The following is a 20,826-nucleotide window of genomic DNA, read 5'->3' as shown; positions in this document are numbered from 1 at the left end:
CAAAAATAATGCAAAAGACTTATGCAACGCTGGTAAGTCTGTAGTGACACCATTATATGGATTTAGGACCGGCGGACTGGCATAAACCTTTTGGAAAGCAGAGTCCGTTATCAAGGGCTACAGAAATATTCATCCCCTTTTGACTTAGAATATACTCCTGGGGTATGCTTCTGAAGACACCATTTTTTAAAAAAATATAAATGAATGAAAATATGCATTACATTTTAAAATACATAAATGTTGAAAAACAGTTTGTTATATTGATAGTACTAAACTTGGTAAGATATTATGTAGTCTTTAAAATGGATCATTCTGACACCTCTAGAAAAATAGAAAATGTTTATGAGAATATATAAAATTAACTGGATAATAATTAAGCAAGTGATGATGATCAAATCATTATTAAATGGTAAAATTATATATGTATAATGACAAGATCTAAAAAGGAATATAAAAACAGAAATATTTGATATGGATAAATTTGAAAAGCTTTAAACAATGTCTTTCGTTATTACACTAACATTCTTTGCCCTGTTAAAATGACATTAAAAACACATGTTTACATCCACTATCCAGTAGCCATTGTTTGATATGGAAAGGCAGCCACATAGGTGTGCACTTCTGGGCACTAGATATATCTGAGCTCAGGTATGAGCTCAGGTGGGGGTCTTCAGGATGATGTAGGAAGCATTCCTTGTCCAACCAGGCCAGATGACTGAAAGGGTCACTGATCTTAGCATCCTTCATCCGGGACTTTCATTGCACCCCTGCAGGAGCCATTTAAGATCTAATCCCATGCCCATTTTTCTTCTAGAGGAGCCGATAAAAAACTCTCATTGGGGAGTTTCAACTTTTTGTTTTTAACACAGAATGATTCTATAAAGTAAGAGGTAACTCAGTGTAGGTATAGTACAAAGCCCAATATTTAATAGCCAGGCACTATTTTAATGTGTATGAACTCCGATGTCCTATCAATGACATACTGAGTTAGTTACTTGTCCAAAGTCACATATCCAGAGGGGTGGGGGGATTCCGATCCAGCCAGGCTGCTCCAGAGCCCATGTTTTACTCCCTCTCAATACACAGAACAGATTTGGAGAAGGGGGTGGCTTTATTTGAAGAATGGGGGATGGCTGAGTCATAAGCTTCAGATTGCTGGCATCATATCACTGCCAGTAGTGGTACCATGATGAAAGGGAAGGCAAATGGGCAGTCTTCAGACTGTATGCAGGCCACAGATGTGGATGGTGGGGCCTGCAGCATTTTTTTAATTGAATTCATGGGTTTACAGCAGGGCATCCACTGTCCACTTTGTCCCAGTGTCCCCTGCTTCTCACTGTCTGGGTCTGTCGTGCTATGTTTCTAACCTGGAGGCATTGGAGTTTGTCACCCCTGCTATGTTCACACACACACACACACACACACACAATGTCACGAGCATGAAATTAGAAAGGGCATGGCCTTCAGAAGCTGGTTTCTGAGATGCCCAGTCAAACTCCCTCTAAGTCTCCATAAGAGATCAGGCATCAACCCAAGCTTTCTGTCTGGAGCACAGAGGCATTCGTGCTCTGAGATGGACTTTGGAATCTGAGGCCATAGGGAGACTTGGCGGGGGCTGGAACAAGAAAGTCAAGACCAACTCAAGCTCTAAACTTGCGTTTTCAAGCCTGCAACTGATGAGCCCTAAAGTGCTGAAAGTGATTAATTTCCTGGAATCACAATGACAACCAAAGAGAGAGAAAGGCTCAAGGATCAGCTTCTTTTTCTATAAAAGTGGGTGAACTCTGAGAACTTCACGCTAAATGACAGAGGTTTAAAAAAAACAAAAAAAAAGCCCAGCCTTTTACAACTGTGTTGTACATCTCCATATAACCATACCAGGCTGCAAAAAAAAATATTGGACTTTAAAAAATAATGTTATTTCTTTATTAATGTAGGAGCTATATATGATGTACAGTATTGTCAAACCCAATAAGCTGAACTTGCATTAAAATTGTATTAACTTTTTTGTATTAAATCACATCTTGTATTTCAAAAACGGCTATAGTAAGGTTGAAATAACTTAATTTTCTTCACACTCCAATCATTAAAGTTTTACTTTCCAGAAAACTGCATGATAACCAAAAGCACAATTATAGTGGGTTTTAAGAAGAAAAAATGTTTCCAAATTATTAAAATCAACATTCCCTTTAAAAAGAGAGAAGAGGGGGCTTCCCTGGTGGTGCAGTGGTTGAGAGTCCGCCTGCCGATGCGGGGGACACAGGTTCGTGCCCAGGTCCGGGAAGATCCCACATGCCGCGGAGCGGCTGGGCCCGTGAGCCATGGCCGCTGAGCCTGCGCGTCTAGAGCCTGTGCTCCGCAACGGGAGAGGCCACAGCAGTGAGAGGCCCGTGTACCACAAAAAATAAATAAATAAATAAAAAGAGAGAAGAGTTCTGCTAACATTTTTTTTCTTGATGGTATTTAATAAATAATGTAGCCATATAGTTTCCCATACAAAAAATTATCACCGTCTTTGCTCTGTTGGAGTTAATTGGTTTTAACTCATTATTATTTATTTGGTTATTTATATGGTTAAACCATCCTACATGCAGCAGTTGAGAGATACTGACCTGTGGCCCAACCGGGAACGGGAGGTGGGTCTGACTGGCCTGCTGTTGTTCAGGGGTGCCTGGGTCTGACAGCGCCGGGTTTCCTCTGGCCCCTGGAATTCAAAAGAGAAACGCACCCTTAATATAATATCCAGAATGGGAACTGCCCATGACCCCATTTTCCTGTGATGTCACATAGCATTAAGGCACAGATGATATGCCAGAGTGCTTTACCAATAGCCCCAGTGCTCAAATCACTTGTCAACTGCATACATTATGCTAACGGACGTTCGGGATGGACCAAGTCATTCTAGGAGGGAGAAGGCTGTGACAGCACAGAAAGTGACACCATCATCAGTCGCACTAATAGGCTTGCATTATACATCAGTTTGCAGGGGGTGTGCCAACATGGCCCCGGTGTGGGAAACTGCATCCTTTATGCATAGGCGGGCAACAGCTAATCTAATTTCCCAAAGCCAGAGAAAGCACGATCTCAGACACGACCAAGCACATCTATATTATCCCTTAATATGGCTTCGTACCCTTAAGCCCTTTCTCCATACACACTTCAGGTACTGAATCCTATGGATGAGTTTTCCTAAAAACAAAGCCTTTTTCTTTTCTTTTGTTAAAAATTGAAGTATAGTTGATTTACATTGTCATGTTAGTTTCAGGTGTACAGCACAATGATTCAGTTATACATACATATATATATATATATATATATATACATACACACTTTCTTTTTCAGATTTTTTTCCCTTATAGGTTATTACAAAATACTGAGTAGAGTTCCCTGTGCTCTACGGTAGGTCCTTGTTGGTGGCTCCTTATGTCCTAAAAAACACATGCATCTCCCTAAGCAAATTTCCTGGGTGCTAACTTACCCCCACACTACCCCCAGGGATCCCCCCTGTGGTGAGCATAGACAATAACGTACTTCCTTTGCTAGAATCCTGTTGGATGCTAAAGCGTGAAAAATGAAATTCCACCAAAAGAGCAGACCTTTCAAACTTTCTTAAACATTATTGTTTCTCTGTGTGTGCTCATGTGCTTTGTTTCAGGACAAACCATAGAAGGTGATACAGTGGCAGTAACAATAAATATATAAATAAATAAGAAGCAAACAAAGCTAGCAGCCATCTTTGAGGGGTCTTGGTAGCTTTTGTTTTCTTGGTGATTGAAATCTAATTCCAAGCCATCCTTAACAAGATCCTCTTTCCTGATGTTTGTCCTATGAATAGCAAGTGGAAGACAACTCAAACCTTGTTTACTGGCGTGCCATGGATGACCAAGAAAAAAAAGATATGATTCTGTCACACTTATAAATTTTAAAGAAGGTATTATTAGCTCATTTAAAACAAATTCTTCTATATATTCTCCAAAGGGACAGACTTATAAATAATGGAAATGTGGAGAAAAATACTTCAGCACATTAAGCTACAAATAAAATTGACTGCTACATATTATTCAATTGACTTCTATCTCCACAGCCGCATGTCAATCATAACAGCATTTTATAATAGGATTAAGCAATAAATGTGCAAAGCCATTATGCAGAAATCTGAAAATCTGATTAATTTGTAATATTTTTTTGTGCCGAAAGTCAAGAATGGACATTGCTTGGGGAATACTTACAAGCATTCTATTGAAATTTCTAAATTGATTTGGAACAAACTAATAAAAACACAGACTTGCTGACATTTTATAAAGTGAATTCTGTCAAAATACGTTTGGCATTTTAATGATCGCTGTCATTTAATAACAAGGGTAAGATGGCCCATCATAAGATGCCCACAATTTCCCCATAACATGCAGGAGACCTTTCTTCTAAATTTTTTATATTTGATTTATTTATCATGCTTGAGTAGCAGGGCATTTTAAACTGGGAGCTGCATTATGCAGTGTAAATCTCACAACTTCAGTTCTTACAGACCCAAGTCCTATTTTGCCTTAGAATTCTCAGAAGAGTTTTACTTTTATAGAGCTAACCAGGTCCCAAGTGATCTTTTGGTCAATTAACGTAAATTCTCAAATGGTTAAAAATCTGCTTTGGTTTAGTTTATGAAAATGTTTTTAAAAAATTGGTTTGTTCTTTATGCTTGCCAGACATGGATTTTTATGTCTGACTGTGAAAAACTTTGACAATGCACAGAGAAAGAAAAATCTTTTTACACAATTAAAAAACATATATCTTAATCAAAAACTTTTTCTATACTATGCCAGGCCCTTCTGTCTCATATTTCTTTCATGCATACCAGGCTCACTTTTTGATTCTGTTCCTAATGACACATCATGGTAATGTTTGGGATCTGTCCCATCCAGGCACTGTGTCAACAAGATTGTGTCTTTGTTACCTGTAACTTGACACAGATTACATTTGCTTACATTTTATTCTCTGTTGCTGGAGGCTCTCACCAGTGCACAGCAGCTTGTTTTGAGGCTGGTTATCCTCAAAAACCATGTTGAGTGCAGTCCAGGGCAATTCCACACAATTTCATGTGTAAAATGAAGTCTTTCACAGGCTCTAGAGGAGATTATGTATGCTCTCCTGCCTGGATCAAAAAGTGATGTTTCTTCTTAATGCACATCTCCATTTTCCCCAAACACATGTATCACACTTAACCTTGTAAGACCATAAACTAATCTGTCTGGGTCATAAGGTGGCTCCCAAATCAGGGGCCTTCTCAGAGCCAGAAGGGGGATCCAGTAATCAGAATGAATAAATGACATTGGCTAAGAGTTTCAGAGAGCTCTGAAGCAGCGCTCAGCCGTAAGTTAGCAGAGAATTTGAGGTTAGGTACAGGCACAGATACGAAAATGTGAACTTAAGTGGGTTGGGCAGGTTCCTCCTGATCAGGGTCCTAGGAAATATGCTAGGAGATCAAGGAGATCAAGGAAGCCCAGAAAGCTCTCTGTGGCCTGTTCTGAATTTAAGAGTCTAGGCTTTTCTGGCAGCAACTGTGAGCTCCTGTGTTCACTGGTTTACTGCTTTATGCCCAGCTCTTAATGTAGGCATCATTCACGTTGATTGAATATTCACTCAATGGAAATAGAGGTTGGGCTTTTAATTGGGGGCTGGTATAATTCCTTTAAAATAGGTATGGGCATCCACTTCAAGAGTTACTCTTAATTAGCATAAACTTTGGAAATTATCTCTAAATTATTAGCTTCTTAGCAAATTCGACTGTAATTCTGATTTTTTGTTTTGTTTTTAAAATTTTTATTGGAGTATAGTTGATTTACTCCAATGTTGTGTTAGTTTCAGGTGTACAGCAAAGTGAATCAGTTATACATATACATATATCCACTCTTTTTTAGATTCTTTTCCCATATAAGTCATTACAGAGTACTGAGTAGAGTTCCCTGTGCTATATAGTAGGTCCTTATTAGTTATCTATTCCAATTTAGATATTAAAAGCAGTTTGGTGTACAGGTTAAAAGCAAGCACTCTTAAATTTGAAACTTTCCTTGCATTGAGATTTAGCCCTGCCCCTTAACTAGTTGGGTGAACTTGGGCTGGTTTTCCAGTTTACTTATATATACACTAGCTTCCTCTTGTAAAAACCCGGGAAAATAACTGTATGTCATTCATAGGGGTGCTATGGTGAGGATTAAATGAGCACATATATTTGTAAATGTCTTGGAACAGTGCATGCTTGTCACAAAAGTGTTCTTTCTCTTGACTACCATTAGTTAAAAAGATTTAATTTTATTTAATACAATATTTAGCATTATTTGATTTGCCCATCATATTTACCTGCCCCAAGTAACTCAACACAAACGCCCATGCCGATGTGTGTTGTCCGTGTTTCCTCACACACCACCCTAACTGTGTGCTCTGTACCATCTGATAAATGTTTGGATCTGAACTAAATGGTCAGGTCTTTAAAGAGCCTCTGAAGTGAGATGTGCATGGATAATCCTTCCTTTAGTCCCTGGTAGCATGACCAGGTAATATGGCACAAAGATACTGGCAATTTGCTCCCAAGTTCTCACCCAGACCATAGCTTAGACCAGCAGCTCTTACCCAGGCCTATGAATCAGAATGGTCTGTGGAGCTTCCTGAACACACAGAGGTTCACATCCCTCATGAGGCTACTTTCAGAGCATCCAGAGGGTGGCTCATGTGTACGTTTTATAAAACTCCACTGGTGATAGAAGACCATGGGGAGAAAACAGTGGCTTACATGCTGCTCAGGCAAGTATGAATCTCCTCTGCACTGAGGATGCCATGTACAATTAGTTTTACGACAGCAGATGGGTCATCAGCCAGCATTACTCCCTTGGCCCTCCAAGCTCCTCTACCTGGAGCATTCTTCCATCGTAATCCTGGTGGCCTTCTAGTTTAGCAATCTATGTCAGATGCATCTATTTTGTAATATTCACAGGTACTTCAAGGAGTAAAAACTGATTTTAAAAGGGATCGTAAGGACTTCCCTGGCGGCCCAGTGGTTAAGACTCTGAGCTTCCACTGCAGGGGCTCGGGTTCAATTCCTTATCGGGGAAGTTCCAAATGCTGCTCGATGCAGCCAAAAATAAATAAATAAAAGGGATCATTAAAAAATTTAAAATAGCTACATTACATTTATTTCTTTCCTCGCTTTATCAGTAGCAATTAATGAATGTTGTTGGCTGAAAAGCAAATGTATTAGTCTTCTGTAACGTTTACAGTTTTGGATCTTCATTCAGTTTTTTTCCATTATCAAAATGTATTAATGGGTTTTAATTTTTTTTAATACATTTATTTATTTATTTATTTTTGGCTGTGTTGGGTCTTCGTTGCTACGTGTGGGCTTTCTCTAGTTGTGGCGAGCAGGGGCTACTCTTCGTTGCGGCACGTGGGCTCAGGAGTTGTGGCTCACGGGCTCTAGAGTGCAGGCTCAGTAGTTGTGGTGCATGGGCTTAGTTGCTCCACAGCATGTGGGATCTTCCTGGACCAGGGCTCAAACCCGTGTCCCCTGCATTGGCAGGTGGATTCTTAACCACTGCGCCACCAGGGAAGCCCTGGGCTTTAATTTTTGAGTGCTTAATTTAAAAGTAAATAATAAGATGACCAAGAAATTAAAATAAATAAAATAAAATAAAGTAGCTATATAATAGAAGTCACTTCTGTAAACACAGGGACCCCTGATAGAAGTCTGCTAAGGAAAGGATAAGTCATAAATGTTGGAGACACTGAAAGACTGATTAGGAGTTCAGCTGGTACACTGCAATGAAACTTAATTTTAATTGCTAAAATGCCTGCTTGTCAGAGCATTGGTTCATTCGACACCATCTTTCCAGTGTTGATCTTGTATGCAAAATCTGCAAATCTGCTGGCGGCTCTCTCTGCTCTGGAGAGCCTGAACTATCTAGGTAGCCGGCGTGGGGGCAGTGATACCCTAGGGCCCTGCTCCTCTCTTTAGTAACTTCCTGATTGGGGGAGCCTCTGAAGTTGCACCCTGCCCCCCACCAAGTCAAGGTCAGAGTTCCTGAATGACCATCACTGCATTCCTCATACTAAGTTAGTTTTCCTTTGCAAATTAAAACAATTTTATTTTTGTATAAGAGTTTTGGATTAACTGAGGCAAACAAGACTCAGTACCTCTTAGCAACTCTAAGAGTGAAACAGATGTACACTCCAGGTAGAGTTTTAAATGCGACCCCCTCCACCATTACCCCTTGCCCACACCTGTCTTTTTGGAGTTGACTCTTCCAAATAAGTCATTTTAAGAAACAAATAGGACATTTTTAATCCTGAGAGGGCATACTCCTTTCTGGATCCTTACCCCATTGCCTTTGCAAAGAGGATATAAGGGCTGGGGCAGATTGAGGAGAAAACAGACTTGCACATATGAATGGCTCATCAGAATACACCAGTTCCACTTTCAGTTGGCCATCCTCCAATATTCAGTGCACGAGATTCCCTCATTAACGACCAATGCATTTTTAACAAATCGATTCTTCAGAGGGAGAGTTTGGGTTTCTGTCCACTATGCATTAGCACAAACGACCACAAGAAGGTCACAGGGATCCCTCAGCTTTTTCTGGTATCTATACCTTTCCTACCCACTGTTTGCTGTTTTCACTGGGGAGTGAGGTGAGGCAGAGGTTGCTTATTGTAAGATGGACAGTTGAATGCATTATTATTTCATGTTGGGCATGTGAACCCAGCTAAGTGGGGCAGAAGACCCCTCTAAATTAAACTTCCCTTTCTTTCAATTTCTTCAAGATTACTAAATGCCAAGGAGGGAGTGGAGGTGTCCATAAAAATCTTTTCAAAGTCATTGCCACTGTCGGCCATTTTTTATTGCCCGTTGAGATTTCTTTATGATACGGGCCACACATGTATTTACGTCCAGAACACTATACAGACCCCTGGTGGAATTGGAGACTCTAAAGAGATAAGCCACACTTGAAAATTAAACATTCATTAATTAACTTAGGGTTTGTGCATTTTTGCAAGTTCTGTTGTCAAGTACTTGTAACCTCACCCATTGAGGCCTGTAGAACAGTAAGTGTCTGATGACATTAATGGGAAGAATGGATTCCTTTATTCTTCTAGCAGGTGACTTATCTGGCCTTTGATGGAGGGAAATCCAGTTATCTTTGAGTGAGGGGTCTAGGTCCTCAGTGGTTTTATTTTATTTTATTTTTTCTTCGGTGGTTTTAAATGCTGATCTTTATTTAAAGGCTGTACATAAGCATTAAAAGTCAAAGGGAGATTCGAGATATCTAGATAAAGCAGAACAAGAAACCCCGAAAATCCTTTATTTGGACTTGATTATCTGAAGGTGTTTTTGTAATATCTACCAAAATTATTCAGTATTTGCTTCAGCCCTCCATGTAGACTTAGTCTATGTGTGCTCTGGAAACCTTTAAAGACGTTTTTTTCTCTCAAAATTTCCTATATCTCCCTTCAGTCTTCCTCCAACAATTTTTTATCATTTGTTTTCACATCTATCTCATAAAAGCAGAGCTGAACTCCTGCGATATCCAGGCCAATAAAGTTCTCAATTTCTGTAAATGCTTCCTCTCAGAAAAGAGATGAAAAAAGAGACAGTCATCAAATATACTTAAGCAAAATTCCACGACACACTGTTGGCATGTGGAGAGCTTTGGGGTACGCATCAATGCTTGAGCACTGCTGTGTCTACAAGAGTATAAATTCTTTCAGGGCAAAGATTCTTTCTCACTCACTTTGTATCTCCTGCAGGTCAGCTCTGGGCCTTGGCGTGTGTGTATGTATGCATATATGTGTGTACGTATATATTATGTATGTACGTTGTTGTTTAGGTAAGTTGTTCTTAAAATGTTGGAGATGTGTATCAGAGTGTGCTGAAACAATTTAGAAACAGATTTTAAACCACCTGAAAATGATTTGTCTCATTTTTAAAATGCCCTTCTTGATCTAAGAAGCTTTGCTAATATCAACACGCTTCTCCCAGGAAATGGACACTTCCTCTGACAAGGTCATTGCTAGGGGCCACGTTCAACACTGCACTGCATCCAGGGATGAAGTCCTTGCTGTCAGCCTACTGATAGGACCCTGCTACGGGCCCCTGGACACAAAGGTCGTGTAGACCCTGTGTTTTTATGCCCATGCAGGGAGCTTGATTCTACGCTTCATCTTTGCTCAAATTTACATGAGGGCTGGCTACATAATTTATGGGGCTCAGTGCCAAATGCAAGTCCAAGTCCCTAACGTGGGGCTGGGAAGTCAATATCCCCCTTCCCCAGGGCTGCTGCCTTAATCCACGGCAGATGGGTGGACTCAAGAGATTGCAGCCTCCTTGCTGGGCTGCGCTGGACACCTGGTTGGGATGAGTTGCATGCTGATCCTATGACTCTCTCTGCACCTGAGTCTAGAACACTGAGAAGGGCAGAAGGGAGAAGGTGACAGCTGCACTCCAGCTTCTGGGGGTCCTGGGGCACCCAGGGCAGGGAGCAGGTGGCTGAGAACTGCCCTGTCCTGAGAGGTAGGGAGGTAGTGGCTGGACCGCCAGAGGCTCCAAGCCTCCCTGCCTCTGACCCCACGCTCTTGTCGTCCCATTGGACTTGACCCACAAAACACAATTTCAAAGATAAATTATTAAGAATCTCAAGATGGTGACCTCAGAGCCTTAAATTCCAAACATGGGACCCTGCTGGGTGGCGAGCCCTGTGTGCCTGCAGTGGTTGATGGCCCATGAAGCAGGCCCTGCCCAAGGGACCTTCTCATCAAGGGTCCTCAAGTTTTAAAAAGTGCACGTAAACCTACAACTCTTTGAGAGCCATCTTCCAAATAGTGTAAATTCTGATAAGAGTGTTTATGTCTATAGACGAATTTAGACATGGCTTGTTTTCCCCAACAAGAAACCAAACTTACAAATCATCATGTTATTATCAGTGACCACATTTGCTGGAAAAGTAAGATAAAATTTTGTTTTGTTTTCTATCCATTCTCAGTTACCTGTCTCTAAAATGGGGAGACAAGGCATAAATTCCTTAAAAGAAAAATCATAGAAAAGATGTCTTTTCTTTCAGTTGTAGACCTAATTTACTAACAATGTTACACTTTCACTAACAATAAACACAGATTTTTTTCCCTCCTGACCAGCTGCCAAGTTTGACAACAAGGGGATGAGATCAAGACACTCTCCGGTGGAATAACGGACCTAGTTTTAAGGTCCTCTCAATTTACCTACCCATGGTACAACATGCAAGAATTACTGAGAACTGACTTTAAATACGCTTGAAAAATGGTCAAAGCTGATAACTAATCTGCTTTAAAATTGTGTGTGTGTGTGTGTGCGTGTGTGTGTGTGTGCGTGTGTGTGTGTTGGGGTAGGAGGATGAGGCAGAAGGGAGGGGAACTAGTCCATTTTTTCTTACCTTCGTTATAGTAACAGGGGTGACAAGCTGTAGGGTAGAGGTCACTGTGATTCTTTTTGCAATAGCCCAGCCTCCAGCCTCTTATAGCAACACTTGAGTTTGTATCTAATATCTGCAAGGCTCTCTTTGAGGCCCCCCAGACCTACAGAGCTGCACCATCAAAAGTCTCATTATGAGTTTTTAAACTGTTTTCAGTTTATTGAGGTTCTTAGCTGAGCAGCCCCCAATGCAGGCAGACCCCAGAGACTCTGTGGGTCCAGTTCCAGACCACCACAACACAGCAAATAAAGTGAGTCACAAAAATTTTTTGGTTTCCCAGTACTTATAAAAGTTATGTTTACACTATACTGTAGTCTATTAAGTGTGCAATAGCATTACATCTAAAAAAGTGTACACACCGTAATTTTAAAATACTTCTAAAAGATGCTAACCATCATCTGATAACACAGGGTAGCCACAAACCTTCAATTGTAAAAGAAAAAAAAATGCAGTAACTGTGAATCATGTTAAAGTGAAGCACAATAAAGCAAGGTGAGCCTGCAGATACCTGGACCCCAAGTCTGAGAAGGAGGTGAGGGTGAAATAGAGAGCACTGCATCGTGGTTACATGAGCTCAAATTCCTGGCTTAGACTGAAGTCAGCTGGAAACCACAGTGATGTATGTTTCCCCTCTTCTCCAAGACCTACATGCCTTCAAAAGGTCTGAACTCTGCACAACCTTTCAGCAGCAAGGAGGCTGCTGATTTGACGTTCAGAATATGATTTAACCGTGAGCCACAACGGAAGAAATCATTATTTCAATTGGAAATGATGGCCTCTGGGTGCAGTCGCTTCTGATAACATACGCGGTACAAGATCTTGGAGACCCTCAATGCAGAAAGCGTGTGGCCCTCGATCCGCGGTGACTGCGAAGAGCAGGTGATTAGATCATCACAGACTGTTAACTTTCCCAGACTTTGAGACTTCACAGGGCAGTCCAGTTAAAGAAGACCGTTAATGATCATGCGAATAGAAAGATCTCGGCATTTCATTTTGCCAAGTAAAAACATTTTTTTAAACTGCCATGCTCTCTCACGATCCTACAACAAAGGTATTTTAAAGCCTTTCTCCCATACCAAAGAATGTGTTCTCTGTTTAAAGGAAAATCCTTTAAACTGAAGCAATTCAGACTAATGAAAAACTCATTGCATCGGACTTTTTTTTTCTCCTTCTCCCTTTGCCCAGTGTCTGCTTTTTTTTTTCTCCTTCTCCCTTTGCCCAGTGTCTGCAGAGGGACACTGGTCTGTCACAGAGCATTCAGGAGCTTCTGGTCAACCTGGTAGGATTTGAGGAATCACAGCAGCCCTCCCCTTTCACTCCTCCAGGCATAAGAAATATCTGACCAAACACTCCTAAAATGTTTCTTCTTTTGAATAAATAATTCCTCTTTTGCCTATCCTTTTGTAGAGACATCAGTATAATTTTCTTTATATATAAAGTTCTATGTGCCAAGTAATACATTAATTACTTTGCATATATTATCAACCCTTACAAAAACCCTGTAAGGTGTTTATGATTATTATGTCCATTTATACAGGATACTAAGCTTTATTACTCACATACCTAGTTAGTCACAGAGGTGACTATATCCCAGGCTATACGATTGATGGAAGGCCCACATCTGCATCAGCTAGACTGCTCCACAGCTCAAATATTTTATAAGCATTCACCAAACGCTTACTATGGGCCAGACACTTTGTTTAGTATTTTGTCTACATTTTCTCATTAAATCTCCAAAGAAGCCCTGTGTTATCAGGATTATCATTCTCCTTTTACAGCTGTGGAAACTGATGTTTAAATGGCTTAAACAACTCACCGACAGTCACACAGTTAACGAACAACAGCACTGGGATTTGAACCAAATTCCATCCAACTCCAACACTTACACTACCCTAGGTATCAAATGAAATGTTCCAGGGAGACAGAACACAATAAATCCCACACCATGACAGAAATTGTATTTTGGGGATATTTTCTTCTGTACCCAGTGAACCCTGGCTCCGGAGACCTCTAGTTTTCAGGTCTGGGAGGTGGGTGATGGAAAAAGGAAAATGGAACATGATGGGAGGAGACAGGCTTCTCCTGTGCCCTACTTTTCCCCCAGCCATATCCTGACCAGTTCCTAAGAAGTAAGCACTCCGGTCTCCTTTAAAATAATGCTCGTAAAGAGCAGAATGACAGCCGGATTTAGTTTAGGGTATCCATGTGATCTCTGGACCAGCAGCATAAGCACCACTTGGGACCCTGCTAGGAAGGCAGACCTGCGGGTCTCAGCCCACCTGGGTCTCAGACCCACGGAACCAAAATCTGCATTGAAAGAAAATCCCCAGGTGATTCATACTCACAGTAAAGTGTGAAAAGCACTGGTTTTGAGTTTACAACTCTTTTTCTCCCTCCCTCCCTCCCTTCCTTCCTTTCCTCCCCTGGGTGGCATTTAAAGTGTACATGCACCTAAAACGCCCAATTTTTAGCAGACATTGGCAGTGGACTGTTACATCCTTTCTCACAAAAGTCAGGCGGGGGCAGGTGAGAATGTAGGAAAAGCAAACGTTCAAGAGGCACACTCTCAATCACAGTAATAACCCTGGAGCATGTCTCACCCCGTGCAACCCGGTGGGAGGACTCCCAGTGAAGAGGTTCACAGTGGGAAGTGCTGTTCCTACATTCTTAAAGGGAAGCATATTTATCCTTTTTAAAACACAGCAAAACTGATGCCAAATGTAGCCCAATACCCTTGCTCTGTGATTTATGATGATTTTCCTGACACTTTCTCCTTCCATACCCATATCTCTGCTTTTCCATGGTGAGGGCCCATGAAGATAAGAGTCTGGACTCTCTATTTCAGTTATTTACCCTGAGAGTGCCACATTCTTTGCAAAAGTAGCCAGAGTGCCACTTTAAAAAGGGGGGATAAAAATTTTAAACCCCTTAAAGTTGAAATAAAATTGCATTTCTACACAGATACTCTGAAAGGGTAGAATTTGCAATCACTCTTGCATGCAACTAAAGATTGGTGAAAGTGGGGTCACTTAGAACTCGGCAAAGGACAGGGAAGGAAATACCCCCAGAGGAATTACATTGCATGAAACTGTACCATCACACCTAGTGAGCAAGCCGTTACAGTAATGAAGCTTCTATGACAGCATGACAGCACAAGATTGTGCAGGAAGAAAAGGATGTCACAAACTCACTGTGTACAAAATGCCAAGCGCTGCAAAACCTTCTTTGGAGATGGGGTAATGAAACGCTGCATCTGTAATAAGATTAAGTAGATCTAGAATATAAAAACTCAGACTAATGACCCATCAATAGATTGCTGGTTAGATTTCCGCACCCCCCACCCCCACAGAGAATTGGTTATAAAAAACCAACCAGCCAAACTAGTCCAATTCATGTGTCTCTGACCATTTTTCTCTCACTTAGCCTATTTATTTCTTAGCATTACTGTAATTGAAAAAGTATCTATTGCTAAAAGATGCTATTAACTTGAGTGCATTCATAGAGTGTTCTATCACTAATAGACTTAGGTCATATTCTTTTATCCGTTTAGCAAAGCATTATTTTGTTGTCCTCTTGTTCAGAAGATTTTGTTCCGCTTAAAGTCAAATAGAACAAAAGCTTCACAGAACTTGTGCAGATTGTTTTTTTATCATTATTTTAACTCCATTATATGATAGGATCAAATGCATAGCAATTTCCATTTGTTATATTAACTTATTTTTGGATCTGTGTCAGAGCTCATTATAAAAATTATGCCTACGAAACATGACTTGGACTCAGATTATAACGGTAAGGTTCTAAGTCCAAATACTTTAAAAATCTACTTCTTGAGTTTACATTTGGCTTTAGAACGGTAACGTCCGCATTGAATAGAAAACAGAGCCAACCGCTAACTCAATAGTGAAAAGGTGACATGGTGGAAGTAGCGCTGTCCAGTCAGTTAAAAATATATACCAAATCTAGGATGCTACAGATGTAAAATTCACGAATATTTTATGTTGCACTAAGAAAGAAAACAAGTTGCTGATTAAACCATGACATGACACTGATTATAAGACACATCCCAATTTTTATCCTAAAATTTTCCCTTTAAGGTGTCACATTAAATTATGAGGAGGAAAGCTGTGTATCTCAGAATGAATAAAATACTTTAGTACTCATTGGCCTTTATATATCTATAAATTATGGCACAGAGAACAAGCAATAGCATAAACTGGAAATTTTACATTTAATCTCTAAATATCCTCAAGATTGGGTGGGTCAGACTTTTATGACTGGAATATGATAAAATGCCTTATTTAGAAGAAACAGATTCAATCAAGAAGGGATCGGGGAGGGCTTCCCTGGTGGCGCAGTCGTTGGGAGTCCGCCTGCCGATGCAGGGGACACGGGTTCGTGCCCCGGTCCGGGAAGATCCCACATGCCGCGGAGTGGCTGGGCCCGTGAGCCGTGGCCGCTAAGCCTGCGCGTCTGGAGCCTGTGCTCCGCAACAGGAGAGGCCACAACAGTGAGAGGCCCACGTACCGCAAAAAAAAAAAAAAAAAAGGGATCGGGGAAAGAAACTAACAGTTGTAGAGCATCAGTCTGGCTACAGACTAGAATATTCTACATATGTCACCTGATTTCATCTTCGTACCAGCCCCATGATATTAGAACTCAGGTCAGAAAATTTAAGTAACAGACATACATCCACAGCTGATTTTTTTTAAAGGAGGAGGAGGAAGAGGAGCTGGGATTCAAACCCTCATGTGGTCAAGTTTTGGGGTCCAAGCTGCACTGTTAGCAAATCTATGGACTGTCTGCTAATCTAAGAATGTGTAGAATGAGGAGTGTTTAGATATATCTACATGCTTCAGCCAAAGACCACCATGTAGTCGAACTTGATTTATAGACTCATTGACAGGAGGGAGAATGCACACCCTGGGGAACCATGGGGCATCACAGTAAGAAGAGATGACATAGATTTGGGCTTGTGTTGAGTGACTCTGAAGAGGGTTTGAAGAAGTGGGGCTTTGCTCTGCATTGGACCCTATCTGGAAGTCAGAGCTATGTTATGATTGAATATTCTAATAGTTCTTGTGTGAGAAGATAGGAAAGAGAGAGTGGGGTTAAAGTCATAATTGGGAAAAGAGCAATATTCACTCATATTAGCCAGGATGGGTGAATAGTTGGTCATTTTGTGGTCTGGACAATGTTCTCGTTTTGTCTGTCTTCAGACGGGCTATGGGGTGATCTTGGTTTTGTCCTGATCCATCCTGGTCAGATTGGCCTTGTCTGATTTGTCTGTGAAACTGGGTTCAGGAAGACGACACCAAGGCCTCCGGTGTGTGCCAGGCTGTAATATTCCGACAATACAGCCTGGAGTCAGAATGACTTGCGTTTTCATCTTTGCTTCACCTGTGCTATCTGTGTGACTCTAGATAAATTACTTGACCTCTCTGATCTCAAGTGTCCTCAGCTGTAAAATGGAGATAGTCATGGCACCTGTATTATACTTGTGATAGGGAAACAGATTACCGAATGAAAAGAGCCCAGCATTGCGCCCGGCACAAAATAAATGCTCAACAAAGTTGGTTGTCACTATGAGTTATTACCGCTGCATTATTACAAATGACATTGACATACGATTAACCAATCACAAGTGATCTTGATAAAGAAGGAGAGAGGAAAGCATGTGACCACAGAGGACACCCTTTAGAGGAGCCTGTAAAATCTGACATGTGCACCAATATCCACGAATGAATTCAGGTACAGGAAAGAAAAAATGCAGGAAGACTGGACAAGGAGGATGACGACTGAATCAAAATCGCCACATGTAAAAACTCTGAGTTCTTGCCCAGTGTTTCTAAACCGCACATTTCCCATAAGTCCAAAAAAACTCAGCATCTCCCCTCTCAAAAGCTCAGGTTCCTCCTAACTTGCTCCAAAAGCAAATCTCTTTGCCTGGTCCCTCTGCTTCACCCCCAGGGACAGCCAGACACCATATCCCACATCTTGCACTCCAGCCTTGCTGACCACTTCCCCTTCTCTGCTTCAGCTGCCCTCATTGTCACTCAGACCATGGACACAGTCGCCATACCTCCAATCTGTCCTGTCTCTCATCCTACACACTGATGGCAGTGAGACCTGTAAATACTGGAGACCTCCCCCCCCCCAATCTTTGGCTTCTACCTCTCTGAGAGAAAGCTGGGTTTGCAGATGGGGGTGGTAAGGGCTTGGGGTGGAGTAGGTGGGCAAGGTGACACCTCCATCATGAGACCTGTCAGTGTCTGGCTGGCCCCAGGGAGAGAAGTAAGGGAGCTGCAGAGCCTTTTTGGGGAGGGGCACAGACTCTGCAGCTGGATTGCCCGTTGTCTCCACCACACACCAGAGGTGGGACCTCAAGCAAGTGGCTTAATCTTTCTCTGCTCAGTTTCATCATCTGTAAAATTGAAATAAAAATGGTACTTCCCTCATAAAGTGAGGATTAAGTACATTAATCCATATAATTAAAGTTTCTGGCACATAGTAAACACTCAATGAAGGTGAGCTTTCTTTTTTTTTTTTTTTAATTTTTTGTGGTACGCCGGCCTCTCACTGTTGTGGCCTCTCCCGTTGCGGAGCACAGGCTCCGGTCGCGCAGGCTCAGCGGCCATGGCTCACGGGCCCAGCCACTCCGCGGCATGTGGGATCTTCCCAGACCGGGGCACGAACTCGTGTCCCCTGCATCGGCAGGCGGACTCTCAACCACTGCGCCACCAGGGAAGCCCGAGCTTTCTTATTATTATTATATTTCAAGGGAGACACAGCCCTATGCTGGGGTCCGCACTGCTAAGTGTGTCGCCCAGCAGGGCTGCAGTCCACAGAGCGGGCAGTGCTCCAGGCAGCAGGCCTGGTAACAGTGGCCACAGCTGTTTGATATGACAAAGATGCTGAACATTAGCCTCAAACATCGTCAGTGCCTCGAGGGCAGGGTAGAGCCCGCAGGTGTGTTGGGAGAGGAACACAGAGACAGGATGGCGCAGGACCCAACAGCAACCTCCCCTCGAGGTTGGTGAAGGCTCTGTGGGCAGGAGGATGACAGGCACTGCTCACAGCTCAGACCTAGGGGAGAGAGAGCTCAGGACGGAGCACATGCAGTCAAGTGTGAGCTAGGGTAGAGAAGAATGAAAGAAATTATACTTCCCAAGCAGAAGGTATGATTTTCAGGGCAATGTCTGGCAGTCATGGCTTTGGCCAAAATGATGCAATTGATCCCTTAGAATCTATACATGGGCTGGGTCGCACCTGAATGTGAATCCAAAAAAGAGCTTAGCTCCTAAGTGGATCCTAAGCACAGATGTATATATAGGTGGACTCTTAAAATAAGGACCAGATGGACAACAGCAAAAAAAGAGGTGGTGACAGCCCTTATGAGTGAGTGAACAGCAAACGATTGCTCAGAGCCCAGCCTGGATTCTGTTTGTATTTTCTATTTTATTTTATTTCATTTCATTAATTTTACTATTTTATTCTGTTTTATTTCATTTTATTTTATATTATTTTACTTTATTGTGGTAAGAACACTTAACATGAGATCTACCCTCAACAAAATTTTAAGTACACAATAAGTTACTGTTGACTACAGGCACAATGTAGCACCTATAGAACTTATTCATCTTGAATAACTGAAACGTTTTACCCACTGAGGAGAAAATCCCCTCCCCCATCCCCAACTCCTGGCAACCACCATCGACTCTGTTTCTATGAGTTTGACCATTTTAGATACTTCGTATAAGTGGAATCATGAAGTGTTTGTCCTTCTGTGTCTGGCTTATATCACTTAGCATAATGTCCTCCAGGTCCATCTATGTCGCATATGGCAGGATTTCTTTCTTTTTGGATAGTATTCCATTGTATGTACACACCATATCTTCTTTATGCATTCATCCCTGGATGGACATTTAGGTTGTTTCCATATCTTGGCTATTGTGGACAATGAGATATCATCTCACACCTGTTAGGATATGTATGTCTGAGTCACTCTGCTGTGCACCTGAAACTATCACAACATTGTTAATCCGATATACTCCAATTTATAAAATAAAAAGTAATAAAAAAAAAGACAACACATGTTGGCAAAGATGTAGAGAAAATGGAACCCTCGTCCACTGTTGATGGGAATGTAAAATGCTGCAACTGCTATGGAAAACATTATGGAGGTTCCTCAAATTAAAAATAGAACTACCATACGATCCAGCAACCTCACTTCGGGGTATGTACCCCAAGGAAGCAAAATCAGGATCTCAAAGAGAATCTACACTCCCATGTTCACTGCAGCATTATTCACAGTAGCCAAATATGTTTGTACTTTCTTGCAGCTGCCCTTTATCTGCACTTTCTTCCAGGAGAAATCAGGTCCTTGCTCTGTAGGGGAGTTATTCTTGTGGGATTCTGAGTCCTAAAATCAGAGTCTGAGTTCCAAATCCAATAGCAAATGTGAGCTCTAGCCACCTCATCTGAAAATTGGGATCCTAACCCTAGTCTTTGATCAACGACTCTTCACGATATTATTAACTTCTTGCTAGGTGGCAGGTATTTTACAAGATGCTAGGGACACATAAAAATAGTGTTATGTCATCCTACTTCTCCTCGTTACTTAATTAATTCACTCATTCCCAACAAATATTTACTGAATAATGACCAGATACAGTTCCTGGGCCTTTGGGGCTTATAGCCTAGCAGGGAGGCTATGCATTAAACTAATAGTTAAACAAAGAGTTGTTTCAGGAGACCCCCTGAACAAGGCTGCAGGGACCCCTGGAGGACCAGGGGCAGCCCCAGGATGTCCATCTCCATTTCCACCAGTTGCCCCATCAGGAGAACATGTTTGGGAGTAATTGACCCTACTCTTATAAAACTTCGAGACATACCCTTCATGTTTAAAAAACAAAATCTGTAATTGCATCTTAACGGCTTGTACCGTATGAACAGGAGTTTAAAGACCTGGAGCCCTTCACGCAATGGTCTCCACTGACAGCTTTTCTGCGCTGGCAGGAAGGAGGAGACTTAAGCAGCTCTATCTGGATCTGATTACCCCAGGACTATTCACTGTATATTTTAGCTGGGCTGAGACTCTTGTCCTTATTTCCCTCTTGTTCCTGGCCCCCCCTCCTTTCTTCTCCCCCAGCCAATTGCAATGCTGTTCTAATGACTGCACGGATATTAGATATGCGTAGCCATCACCACTTCCTTAGGTAACAATGGATAAACATCAGCTTGAGAAATCCCAGGTCTATATTATTTATGAAGCTGCAATTCTCCTGTAAATACCCCAGTTGTTAAAATGATATGTATCTATGTAATTGAGTCTTCTGTATAC

The 20,826-nt window shown here is 41.6% G+C and overlaps 1 protein-coding gene across 2 annotated transcripts in view; it reads right to left on the bottom strand.

Annotated features, from left to right (window-relative positions):
* The window catches only part of POU6F2 (POU class 6 homeobox 2), a 451,657-nt gene that overhangs the window by 249,838 nt on the left and 180,993 nt on the right, over positions 1-20,826 (bottom strand). For both annotated transcript variants that reach the window (XM_060157347.1, XM_060157348.1), the window contains one exon: positions 2,613-2,704. In XM_060157347.1, coding sequence (XP_060013330.1) covers positions 2,613-2,704 — 92 coding nt within the window. The remainder of the gene's footprint in view (positions 1-2,612; positions 2,705-20,826) is intronic.

The sequence above is a fragment of the Lagenorhynchus albirostris genome, chromosome 8 (assembly GCF_949774975.1).
Source record: "Lagenorhynchus albirostris chromosome 8, mLagAlb1.1, whole genome shotgun sequence".
NCBI lineage: Eukaryota > Metazoa > Chordata > Mammalia > Artiodactyla > Delphinidae > Lagenorhynchus > Lagenorhynchus albirostris.
Note: the sequence above shows the minus strand (reverse complement) of the source record. Positions and strands in the feature narration are given on the sequence as shown.